Source organism: Pseudophryne corroboree, assembly GCF_028390025.1.
Source record: "Pseudophryne corroboree isolate aPseCor3 chromosome 3 unlocalized genomic scaffold, aPseCor3.hap2 SUPER_3_unloc_1, whole genome shotgun sequence".
In the NCBI taxonomy this organism is placed as follows: Eukaryota; Metazoa; Chordata; class Amphibia; order Anura; family Myobatrachidae; genus Pseudophryne; species Pseudophryne corroboree.
The window spans coordinates 3,660,805-3,674,107 of record NW_026967493.1 but is presented as its reverse complement, the minus strand read 5'-3'; the positions used below and the strand labels follow the sequence as shown (position 1 = coordinate 3,674,107).

The 13,303-nt window shown below is 46.3% G+C and overlaps 2 protein-coding genes across 2 annotated transcripts in view; both read left to right on the top strand.

Annotated features, from left to right (window-relative positions):
- LOC134983130 (ribosomal biogenesis protein LAS1L-like) overlaps window positions 1-2,431 on the top strand; it is a 35,911-nt gene extending 33,480 nt beyond the window's left edge. Inside the window, exon 7 of the mRNA XM_063948864.1 lies at window positions 2,112-2,431. Within this exon, the coding sequence (XP_063804934.1) occupies window positions 2,112-2,134 (23 nt within the window). The 3' untranslated portion in view covers window positions 2,135-2,431. The remainder of the gene's footprint in view (window positions 1-2,111) is intronic.
- Window positions 2,432-9,908: 7,477 nt separating this feature from the next.
- LOC134983084 (uncharacterized) overlaps window positions 9,909-13,303 on the top strand; it is a 62,070-nt gene continuing 58,675 nt past the window's right edge. The window contains exons 1-2 of the mRNA XM_063948778.1: window positions 9,909-10,131; window positions 12,901-13,076. Of these exons, the coding sequence (XP_063804848.1) occupies window positions 9,909-10,131; window positions 12,901-13,076 (399 nt within the window). The remainder of the gene's footprint in view (window positions 10,132-12,900; window positions 13,077-13,303) is intronic.

The window sequence follows — 13,303 nt, the reverse complement described above, 5'->3', positions numbered from 1 at the left end:
TTCACATCCCTCCTCCCTCAGTTTGAAAAATTGTGCTGAGGTGAAGCACGTGGGAGCACTGAGCTCTTGACAAAAAATCTAAAAGGGGCTGCGTAACCCTAATAAAAGGGGGACAAGGCTGCCTAATATAACAGAGACAAAGATCCCTATTGAAGGGACCTGCCTCTCTCCACATGAGATCCTCCAGCCTTCTAACAGTGAGTACTGGTGAAGGAAGAAGGTAGCTTAGAACTAGGTTACTTCATGTAATTTATTAATTTCTCTTTTTTTTTTTTTTCTTTCTTGAAAGTAAAACTTTAAGATCACTGCTGCCTCCTGATAAAAGATAGACCCCTCTTGCAGCTACAGCGGCGGGCGCGGGAGCAGAGTGTGGCGCGGGACTCAGCCCTTCCTCCCTGTGAGCAGGGAGCGACGGCAGGGAGGCGCGCTGCACAGCGACGGACACTGGCAGCCGAAGCGGAGCTCACAGCACAGGCGCCGCTACGGGGTTGTCAAGGCGCGCGCCGGATAGCGGGAAAAGTCTGTTCGCCGATGGCTTGGCGCGCGCCAGCCAGTGGGCGGCGGGAGGGGAACAAATCTCACCCACACATCTTCGTTTTTAAAGAAAACAGCAAGTGCCTTTTCACAATAAAAAGGGGGGTTGCTTATTACATATGTGGGGCGCACATTTAATGGGGGCCATATTTAATGATTATGGCGCCACAGTGAGATAATAGATGGGTCCTCCCCCTCCCCCCAGAGAAGTAAGGAAAAGGGCTGCTTATTTCAAAATTAGCTCCCCCTGCTGCACTGTCTGCATAGTGCATAGAAACATATAGCAGAGTGATCGTTAGACAACAGCTCCCTCTGCTGGTGTAAAATATATTTTTTACGTAAAACAATTTTTTATTAATGCATCACTTCACATTACAATAAAAGTTGTATAAACAGTACAAAGTTAAAATGTGTACATATAGCATAGACAGTCAGGTATAAAAGCAAGTGTGCTGTTTAGATATGAGCACACAATTCACAGTAGTCACTTCAAGGACCAATGCTATACATTGATATTATAGTAGTCTACACGTACCGTAGAGATTAGGTATCATACAATTTTTACTACAAGAAACCTGCATCTTAGGAGATACGGGGAGGCGGGGGAGGCCCGGGCCCCACAACACCACCAGTACTCAGTTGTCTAGCATAATGGGAGGGTCCCCCACCGCCACTCTTGTCTCATACCACTCAGTGGTTTTAAATGAGTATTTAAGTCTAGCCTGGAAATCTACAGGGAGAGTGGCGATATAGCTTTCCCAGGAGTCAAAAAATCTCCCCACCAATTTGTCTTTCTGTAGCGTGGTTTCTAGCCATTGCATCTGAAACAAATGATGGAGCTTTCCCTTAAACAAAGCTAAAGTAGGCGGATCTTTATATATCCAAGATTGCAAAATTGCTTTGCGCGCAGCCGCACTAATCGCCATTAACAATCTCCTGCACCCCTTCGTTACCCTTTGTCCAGCCGGAATTATCCCAAAAATTGCCCATTCTGCCGTGAAGGGAATAAAATTTATCAGCCGCTCTGTGACATATTGCCTCACCTGAAGCCAAAAGCGACGGAGCATCGGGCATAACCAAAAACAATGCATGAGATCTGCTTTGGGTGCATGGCATTTCAGACATCTGTCCGAATCTACCATGCCCGCTTTATATTGTTTCTCAGGGGAAAAATACGCCCTGTGGACAATATTGTAGAACATCTCATGATACTGTGCCGATGGTAATAACTTGCAAGAAAGGAGCAGATTTTTTAGCAACGTCTCACATGTAAGCGCGGGAAAATCTGATAACCATTTCGTCATTCCCGTTTGCGACCTTGAGTGATCCATCGGAGTGTTAAGTTTTCTATAATTTATAGATAAGGCCTTTTTAGTGGCCGGTGGTGTTCTGAGAAAGACATCCAGATCGTTCACGTAGTCCGCCCTCGAGAGGGTGCTAAGTATCGAACATGTGTAGTGTTGCATCTGTAAAAATGCTAGCGGGTATCTTAGAAGAAACGGGTAGGTCTCCTGAGCTTGTGTGAATGTTAGTGGTTTTCCAATTCCCACATTGACTATGTGTCCGATATCTTTCAGGCCTTCTTTATGGAACATCGTGAACGGAAAGCCCGCCTCCCCACGCTGAAAATCGTTGTTACCAAGAAATGTTAAAAATAAAGACTTGTGTCCCCCCAAATTCCTTGAACGTCTGAGAATATGCCAGAGGCGATAAACTGACCACAGAAGGGGATTGTCCTTCAACTCATGGTCAAATTCCGCTTCTACACCATGGAGGAAATTTATCAGATTTTTTGTTTTTACAAATTGTGCTTCCAAATGTGTATTAGCATAAGTATCTTGATCAGTTAACCAGTCTCTTAGAAATCTCATTAAAGAAGCCTGGTTATAAAGTTGAATGTTTGGAAAGTTTATTCCTCCATTAGCCTTTGACTGTTGAAGTTTATGCATAGCTATGCGGGGCCTCTTTCCTTTCCATATAAATTGTCTGAACAGTTTAGTTATATATGTCAAGTCAGATCTACTTATCAGTACGGGTATGGATTGCAAAATATATAAAAGTCTAGGGAATGTGCACATCTTAATCAAGTTGGCTCTCCCTAGATATGAGAGCGTTAAGTGTTTCCATCCTTCCAGTTCTCTCGCTATTGATTCTATCGCCTCCTTTACATTCAGTCTATATAATTCAGCTGGGTATTTTGGGAGTTTAATGCCCAGATATATTATATACGTATTTGCCCATTTTATTGGTACCCGTCTCCCCCACTCCGGACTCCTTTTACCTGTTTTTAAATATAACCCCACCGATTTGGAAAGATTGACCTGGAAGCCAGATACTGTTCCATAATCGTATAATAAATCCAAAATACTTTGCAGTGATTCCCTGGGATTTCCAATATAGACCAAAACGTCATCCGCAAATGCTGATAGTTTTATTTCTTTTTCTCCTACTAAAATACCACGATATGTTGTTGAGTTCTGCAGGATCCGGAATAGGGGATCTATAGATAAGTTAAAGAGAAGGGGCGACAAGGGACATCCCTGTCTTGTGCCCCTCTGCATAGTTATCTGCGGCCCCTTCTTGCCATTAACTAATAGGGAAGTTTGTGGTTCCGTGTATAAATATTTGATGAGCCCCACGAATCTATCGTTAAAGCCTCTACATTCTAACACTTGAAATAGATGATGCCACGCTACTGTGTCAAAAGCCTTGTGAGTATCCAGGCTCAGTAACATATGTTCCGCCATCTGTAAATTTCTAGATGCCACAGTTGCTGCTATTGCTGTACGGATGGCTTTGACTGAATGGCGATCTCGAACGAAACCATATTGGTGATCAGTCAGCAAGTCGGGGAGAATTTGTTGTAATCTATTAGCCATAATTTTTGTAAATATTTTAAAGTCAGAATTGAGGAGGGTAATAGGTCGATATGAGTCAGCCAGTAACAGATCCCTGTCTGGTTTGGGAATTAGAGTTGTAAATGCCTGAGAAAATGACGGGTATGATGGATTGTCTCTGTAAATTTTATTAAAAAGTTCCAATAGTGTTGGGGTCAATTCCTGTTTCATTAATTTGTAGTAAGTCCCCGTGAACCCGTCAGGTCCCGGAGACTTATGGGGCTGTAAGGATGCTATAACCTCTGTCACCTCCTCTTCCTTAATGTCCCCGTCTAGAAGTTCCCTTTGTGCAGCAGTAAGCTCAGGTAGTTTGGCTACAGATAATAAGTCTCTCTGTAATTCTTCCTGTTGGGAAATAGGACAATAAAGATCCGTGTAAAATGTACTCAAGTGTGTTAAAATATCATCAGTTGTAGTGTAGGTTTTGTTTTGAGTTTCGTCCCTCAGGGCCACAATAAAGGAACGTTTCGTTCTTGGTCTGGACATTGTGGCCAATAATTTGCCTGTCTTGTTCCCCCATTTATAGTAGTGAAATTTAGTGTAATCCAAGCGCTGTTGCGCTTGAGCAGTCAGAAATGTATCTAACAGTTTTTTATCTTGTAGATAAATCTCCAAAAGGTTGTCAGATGGGTCATTTTTATAAGCATTGAAGCTATGGGACATTGCCGCATGTAGTGTATGATATTTCTTCGTATTTTCCTTTCGCCGTTTTGCTACATACCCAATTATATGTCCTTGCATCACCGCCTTTGACGTCTCCCAGAATAATATCGTATCATCCCAATGATTGATATTATCATCTACAAAATTATTCCAGGAATAAATTAGGAATTTTTTAAAATCCTCCGAATCAGAGAGGTAATCCGGAAAACGCCAAAGGCGGTCCATGATCGTCTGGGCACCCGTATATAATTCAAGTCTCACCGGAGCATGGTCTGAAATAATTATGTCATCTATAGCAGTATTTTTAGTTTGGTCAAGGAGGTGGTTAGACAGTAAAATATAATCTATTCTTGACATATAGCCATCTCTCCAGGGTACATGGTTCTATGTCCTGTCAGTTTGGTGTAACAGACGCCAAGGGTCACTGAGTTGTAATATGTCCTTCATCTCCTGTATATACCTCCAGCATGGGGAGGACGGTCTATTGACGGGAGATGACTTGTCCAAAGTGGGATCATCTACCGTATTAAAGTCCCCACCCACTACCAGGGCGTAGTGTACCCTGCTTGCCAAGACTTGTGTGAGCTGGCGGAGAAATTCCCCCGTAGCCACATTAGGGGCATATAGATTCACCAAAGTAAATTTATTACCTTCAATGAGTACGTCCACTATCAGGTATCGTCCTTCAGGGTCTGGTACTGACTCCAAAATCTTATATCTCAGATGCCTGTGAAATATGATAGCAACCCCTCTAGCCTTGGAAGAGTGTGATGCCTGTATACATTCCGCTATCCAGGGGGCACGCAGGGTAGACACATCATCCTTCTTCCAATGAGTTTCTTGGAGGAAGGCTATCGACGGGTGTTTCCGGCGGAGGTGAGTAATAACCTTTTTCCGCTTAATTGGGGTATTTAAACCTCCCACATTCCATGACAGTATGGAGTAATGGGAAATAACCTTAGCCGTATGGTCATTATTGTTGCTATCCGCCATCATTGATCTCAGATGCTTGACATGTGTGTCGGGTTACGTCTCGCATAATGGTGAAAAATGAAATCCCCCCCATCTTGAATGTGGTGACCTTATGGATCCCGAAGGCAGTGCGGCCCGAGCCTAAGCCCCCCCCCACCCACCCCACACCCCCAAATAATCACAACACAAAAAGAGCAGGTAAATATGCAGTCAGACCTAAAGTGAAGCAATGCATTTACAATTTTTTTGTAAGAAAACAAACATGGGTCTTCTAACTGACCCATGACATTCAACTGAGGATCCCCATCTCCCTTTGGGGGGATGCTCCGTTCATCCAACAACCAGAATATCATGAACGAGATATTCAATAATGTGCAATAATGTATATAAAATAACATCAATAGACAACAAAAGAAAGCCTATACAGACAGGGTCTAGATGTACAGGTAATGTCTGTGGGAAAGCGTAACAAAGGGGGCATGGTTGCCCGGCAAACCCTCCCGTCGGAGCCCCTCCGTTTACTGCGGCCCAACGAGAACAGCAAACACTGCTCCAGCCGGGTCACCCTGCGGGAGCGGCCCCAACGCACCCACACCCCCGTCCCATGTAATATGCCACGAGACATTTGATAGTAGTGAGAAATCAATCCCTAGAACTAGCGCTGGAGCGTGCAGGCGAGGGGGGGCCACTCCTAAGGAAGTGGGACTTTGCTTGTTGGGGATCTGTGAATACTTGAGTGTGGCCATTCTCAATCACCCGCAGCTTGGCCGGGTAGAGTAAGGCAAATTTTATTTTTTTCTCCACCAAGAATCTGCAGACCTCTGAAAATGCTTTACGCTTTTGTGAGACCAAGGCGGAGAAGTCTTGGAAAACCAAGATTTTTTGACCATCTACTCTGAGTTCAGGAACAGCGCGGTAAGCATGCAGTAACTTCTCCTTATCTCTATAATCTAAGAATTTCGCAATGGTGGGTCTAGATTGATTGCCTCTGTCTCTACGTGGTACGCCTAGCCTATGAGCCCTTTCTACTGGCAAAGGTAAGTCAGTATCTGGTATTCCTAATGCTGTAGGGATAAGGTTGCTAAGGTAATTCTGCAATTGTGTATCTGAGATGTTCTCTGGGATGCCAATAAAGCGTAAGTTACATCTCCTGTTTCGATTTTCTAAATCATCGATTTTTTCTATCATAGTGTGAATAGTTTGAGATTTAGATGCAAGTTCCTGTTGCAGCGCATGTACCGAATCCTCAGCGTCACTGGTTCTTTGCTCTAACGTGTCAAGCCTCGCTGTGTTCGACTCAATTTTAGCCAAGGAAGTATCCAACCTAGCATGTAGGTCTTCAAATTTTTTGTCGATGAGAGGCATCAACATACTAATGACCTCCTTGGCTGTTTCCGCCGGTGACGGAAATGTAACCCCTTTAGCATATGACTGGGGAGCATTCCCTTCCCCACCCGATGAGGGGGATGGCGGGGATGAGGGGTGAGATGGTTGTGTTTTTTGGTTATTTTGGCATTTATTACCATTTTTAAAACTAGAGGAGGGCATGTTATCAGATGGATTTTGACTCCTTTCCAAATATTTGTCCATACCCCTATGGGGTATAGTAAAGAGAATCTAGACACCCAATAGAAGTACCACTATCTAAAAAGGTGGCACACTGAGGGGTTCAATGATCTCACGGAAATGTTGACAATAGACCCTATGTCTGTTCAAACATCTACATCCTCTGTGCAATATCAATTACACCTAGTACATGAAACATCATAATTTGCCACCAAATGACAATCGCCGTAGAGAAAAATTTTGTGAAAATATAAAATCATTACAGCATAATACAGCCTGTAGGTGTGTAAAAAGTGTAGTATAGCAGATAAGAATGCGCACAGAAATGATCCTAAACCAATGTATGCCACCCGATTATATCCAACGCAAGCACTCCAAAGCTGGAAAGGCTATATTGCTGCTAGTAAGGAGATATACCATCAGAAAACTACCCTCCCTATCTCAGGTGGAGTGTTATGGGCACTTATATATTCAGGTTATTACATTTAAAAAAAAAAAAAAAGGCAGTAGAAATACCATCAAATTTGCGAGTGGAATAACAGCCACAAGGTGGCAGTGCAGTTACAAACAATAAGATTCCTGGATTTCTGAAGAAAAACTGGGGAGCCAATAATAAAAGGTAACGTGGTATCAGTAAATTATGTAAGAAGCGAAAATTCAATAGGTACCCAGTTCAAAAGAATATATAAAGTTTCTCCAACATATGGAGGACTGAACTCCGGTTGTGAACAGCTTGTAAGCGACCCGGTGACAGTTATCTATAGCTCTCTGTGAGTATAGTAGAGACAGTTCAGGGACAAATCACACAGCCAGGTTTACAGCAGCTATCTCGTCCAGGCAATCTGTGATCTAAGCGTGAGAACGTGTGTTCCTTTTTATCACAAAAGCACAGTTGACCTGGTGCGTGTAGGGAGAGAGGTAGTAGCAGAGTAGAGGCGGAGAAATGGAAAGGGTAGGGATGAAGGTACTGGGGGAATGGGAAACACACTGGGAGGGAATGGGTTAAGGTATAGGGAGAGAGCAAATACCAGAGCCTGTTAGTAAAAGAGAAAAGAGGGGGTGGACACACAGTGTTAGTACCTGGGGGAGAGAAAGCACGTCAACCCCTGCAGATAAATGGAAGCCTTTACGATGCTGTGGTGTGAGGCAGTATAAGCCACGGGCTGGGAAGGGGTTTAGGGTCACCTCACTGGCAGCCTAGCGGCCCACCTTGGTAGGAGCAGATCCGCAGTGATAAACGAAGTGCAGTGTGTGGCCGCACAGTGTCAGGTCTCCTGGCTGTGAAGGGAGAAGCCTAAGTTCCAGCCGTCACCCAGATGCCCGTCCACCGGGTCAAAGGCACTGTCTTCTCCACTGGTGGCCTGTGGAAAGTGGTCGCTCGACAGGTCCCCCTCACTCTGATCACCCAGATAGGCGCCTGGATAGTGTAGAGGTCGTGTAGATGCGGCTCCGTCCCGATGCGTGTTCCGGCCGCCTCACCTGGCACGGTGCAGAGGGTCCTCCGTCGCTGCAGCCTCGGAGCGGTAGCAGGTCCCCGCGGCTTCACTCAATCAGAAGCAGACACTGAAGCGGGGAGCTGATATTGATAGCGCTCGTCCAGCGCCGGCTGCCCGTAACGGCTTTCACAGGCAGAGGTGCGTTCACTCCAGCGTAGCCTCGTACTCCACGGCAGCAGGATGTCTCCGCGGCTCCACACAGATAGGAGCGGGCGCAGCGTCAGGGAGAGGCAATCCCTCAGTTCAGTGCCGGCAGCTTGTAGCGGAGGTTACAGATGGGGGCGAATTCGCGCCAACGCCACGTTGGCGTTCATGCTGGCCGTCAGTTCCGATGGCCCGACTCCGGGGTAAATCTCGGTCTACCTCCACAATACAGGTATCCCTATTATCAGGGTAGTCTCAGCACCAGGGGGATATAATTCTTTTGTTAGTGGGTTTTGTAGAAAGGGAGGATTCGGAGGGGTATATTGTGCAATCTGGAGGAGCTCTATTAAAAAGCGGCCATACTAGCTGGCCCCGCCCCCGGAAGTCTCGGTGTAAAATATATTTACAGTATATGAGGATCTCCTGAAAAGTAATATAACTTTACAATTTATATTTTCAAGGGACTTCTGTTGCAAAGATCCCGCAGAAAATTCACAGAAGCAAGCGAATACCAACTCTAACATTGTAGCTGATTTACAGTTGGGGTGTGAGGATTGCGAGTCGGCTGGTGTTTTATTTATTTTTTATTTTTTTATTTAATTAAAATAAGGATATTGGCCTGCTCCCTCTTTATATACGAAAGGGACAGGAAATTGCCAGCCGGATCCAATACCTTCGCTTCCGTCATCTCCCCGTCTTTCTCTTCCTAGTTTAAAGGGTGAAAGCGCGGCGGGTTACCCTGGTACAGGGTTTTCAAAACAACATGTCTAAGGCAACCAAGACCTCCAAGACCTGTTATGTTTGTACGAAGTTTATCAAGAAGAGCACGCGGGTTGGCAGCTCCGGGGTGTGCGACTCCTGCTTAGACAAGGACGCTCCACCTGGGAGCAGTGCTCTGGCTAAGGCATGGGAAGACAACCTTGCTAATAGAATCTCCATGGAGATGGCAGAATCGCGCAAGCAGCAATCAGAATGGGCTGCGGGATTCTCAAAGACGATGGAGGAATTTTTCATCAGGTTAACGCCGCCCGCACACGCAGACACAAGTGTGCGCAAGGCTGTTAAAAGAACTCTCCCTATGATACCAGAATCAGAAGAGGAAGAGGGTTTTCTTCTTGATACGGAGGAAGGTGAGTTAATTGAACCTAACCTAGACGCCGACTTTCCAGAAGAGGACTCGGCAATCTCAGGTCTAGACTCCTTAATTGACGTGGTAAAAGAGATCTTAAGCTTTAAGGTCGAGGAAATACGGGAGCCGGAAGATTTCGATTTGTTCGAATCCCAGAAGCCGCGTTCAGCAGTGTTTTCCATACCTAAATCCCTCCAATCTCAGATAGAGGAGGCTTGGAAACAACCTGACAAACGGTTTCAATTTCTGAAACGATTTCAGGTAACTTATCCCCTACCTAGGGGTGTAATGGACAAGTGGGAGGCTCCGCCGGTAGTGGACGCCTCACTAGGAAGGCTGTCAAAACAGACAATTTTACCGATTCCTAACGTAACTACTTTAAAGGATGCGTTGGAACGTAAAGTTGACACTGCGTTAAAGTAAATTTTTGTTGCAGCTGGTGCAGCGCAGAGACCTGCGATAGTCTGTGCTTGGGTCAACAAGGCCATGGGTGCATGGTCTGGCCGTATGGTACAAGCTATTGAGGAGGAAAACAGTTTAGAAGAGATTACCCAACTGGCGGACCACATTCGGGAATCGGCATCGTACTTATGTCAGGCTTCTAAAGATATTAGCAGAATAGCATCGCGCACATCTGCATCGGCCATATCGGCTAGACCGATTTTATGGCTCAGAGAATGGCAGGGAGACTCCGAGACCAAAAAGGCGGTAGAATCCATCCCCTTTGGGGGTGAGATGCTGTTCGGACCAGAATTAGATAAGTGGATTTCGCAGGCTACAGTGGGGAAGTCCACTTTTCTGCCTACTCCTTATACGAGAACCACTCCACAGACTAGGAGAGGCTATTCGGGTCCAGCATTTACTTCATTTAGATCTCAGTCCTTTCGAGCCAGAGGAAAGGGTTTCGGTACACAACCACGTGGGGGCAGAGGTAGAGGCCGCTCACAAGCAGCAACCAGAAAGCACGAAAAACCTGCTGACAAGACCGTGGCATGACGGCCTCCCAGCTCACATGGGGTCCCCCTTGGTGGGCGGCCGACTGGAAGGTTTTCAGGACATCTGGGCCAAAACCTCACCAGAACTTTGGGTGAACAACTTAATCTCTCAGGGATACAAGCTGGAATTTCAACAGAGGCCTGACAGTCAGTTTTTTACAATAGGATTGCCTCGGTGCATTCAAAAGGCAGGGGCACTACGGACAGCAATTCTCAAATTGCTACAAGCAGAGGTCATTATTCCGGTTCCTGCTTCCTAGAGAGGAACGGGGTTCTATTCCAATCTTTTTGTCGTGCCAAAGCCAGACGGGACGGTCAGACCAATACTCAATTTAAAAGTTTTCAACCAGTTTTTAAGAGTCTACAAATTCAAGATGGAATCAATCCAATCAGTCATTGCAGGCTTAGAAGAGGGCGAGTTCATGGTATCCATGGACATAAAGGATGCATATCTGCATATTCCAATCTGGACTCCTCACCAGGCTTATTTAAGGTTCGCACTGGTGGCGGATCACTACCAATTCCGGGCCTTGCCGTTCGGTCTAGCATCAGCCCCAAGAATTTTCACAAGGATCATGGCGATCATGGTTGCAGGACTGAGACTGTTAGGGGTCACAATTATACCTTATCTGGACGATTTACTGATCAAGGCTCCATCTCAGACTCAACTGCTCAAAGATGTTCAGACATCCCATCAATTTCTAATTCAACATGGATGGATTGTCCATTTCAAAAAGTCCAACCTTATACCGACTCCACGGATTCAATTCCTTGGTCTCATCTTGGACACGGTCTTATTACGTGTGTTCCTACCAGAGAGCAAGGTCCAGGACTTACAGAGATTAGTGGCTCAGGTACTGAGGACGCAAACCGTTTCTCTGCACCTCTGTGTAAAACTTCTCGGGAAGATGGTGGCGTCATTCGAAGCTCTCCAGTACGGCAGACTTCATTCCCGACCATTCCAAATAGACCTCATTGCTCAGGGAGCAGGCTCGCACTGGCTTCTCCATCGGAGAATCCGACTTCAACCACAAGTACGGGTCTCCTTGATATGGTGGTCGTTACACAGGAACCTTGCAGCCGGCAAGAAATGCGGCATTTGGGATTGGAGGATCCTGACGACGGACGCCAGGAGCCGTCCTAGAGGACCATCAGTTTCAAGGACGGTGGACGCTACAGGAGAGCAGACTACCCATAAATATCCTCGAACTAAGAGCAGTTTACAATGCACTTCTCTTAGCAGAAGACCTAGTCAGGAAACAACACATCAGGATTCAGTCAGACAATGTCACGACGACGGCTTACATAAACCGTCAAGGAGGAACAAAGAGCAGGATGGCGTTTAAAGAAGCCACAAAGATCTTGTTGTGGGCAGAAAGACGAGACATCATTCTCTCGGCAGTGTTCATTCCAGGTGTGGAGAACTGGGAGGCAAATTATCTCAGTCGCCAGGACATGCATCCGGGAGAGTGGTGCCTTCATCCACGGATTTTCAACATGATTGTGAGAAGATGGGGTCTGCCTCAGGTGGACCTAATGGCGTCTCGACAAAACCATCAGCTACCCAGATATGTGTCAAGGACTCGAGATCCAGCAGCAGAGGGAGTGGACGCATTAACACTTCCTTGGTGCTACAGGAGGGTTTACATATTTCCCCCATTCCCACTCATACCCAGGGTTCTAAAAAGGGTAAAACGAGAACGAGTGTGGGCCATTCTAATCGCACCAGATTGGCCCCGCAGGAGTTGGTACTCCGACCTACAGGGGTTACTTGCGGAAGATCCTTGGAGGTTACCTCAGAGAGAGGACCTGCTATCTCAGGGACCATTTCTACACCCCGACCTGAACAGGCTGCGTTTGACGGCGTGGCTATTGAAACCCGGATCTTAAGAAACAGAGGGATTCCACGAACGGCCATTCCTACTATGATTGCCGCTAGGAAGCCGGTCACAGCCAGGCACTACTACAGGATTTGGAGACGGTACATGGCTTGGTGTCAGGAGCGGGGATGGAATTCAACGAATTTCCATTTATCTCGACTTCTACTTTTCCTGCAGGCAAGTCATTAAGTATGTATTATACTTCTGCTCTCTGGTGTATCTCATACATCAGGAGCCATCAGCCCCTCTTATATTCCTGCTCTCCCCCTCACATCATGTGTGTTACCAGCCCAAAGATCTGACCAGTCTCCTCCCCACACTCTCTGGTGTATCTCATACATCAGGAGCCATCAGCCCCTATTATACTCCTGCTCTTCCCCTCACATCATGTCACTGTGTGTTACCAGCCCAGAGATCTGACCAGTCTCCTCCCCCACACTCTCTGGTGTATCTCATACATCGGGAGCCATCAGCCCCTATAAGTGAGGGGCATGTGGTGTACTTTTGGGCTGCTTGGGTGGGGTTGGCGGTCTTTTGAAATGTGCGCAGGGGTTCCTTACAGCAGATGTGAGTTGTGCATAATGTCTTGCGTTATGTATTTTCTTTTACATTTATTTTCAACAGGGATGTCCAGGGACAAGCGTCCCCGTGTCCCCCCTTCCCCCCACTCCTCAGAAGAAACGTGGGACAGCGTCGAGGAGTGTGACCCAATACAGGAAGTCTATATGGCAAGCCAGCAGAGGACTTCAAGAGACCCCAGACATCAAAGGAAGAAATCCAAGAAAAGGACAACGCGACAGGTAATTATGAAGTCACTTTGCGCACTGCCAGGTACACTGACCTACATGTAGGCACAACCACAGGTCACTTTGCGCATTGCCAGGTACACTGACATACACCTAGGCAGTCCCTCATGTCACTGTGTGAATTTATGTATTGCTTTTTTCTCTTACGTTCTAGAGGATGCTGGGGACTCCGTAAGGACCATGGGGTACAGACCTCAGTTAGTTCCTGTGCCCAGAGGAGA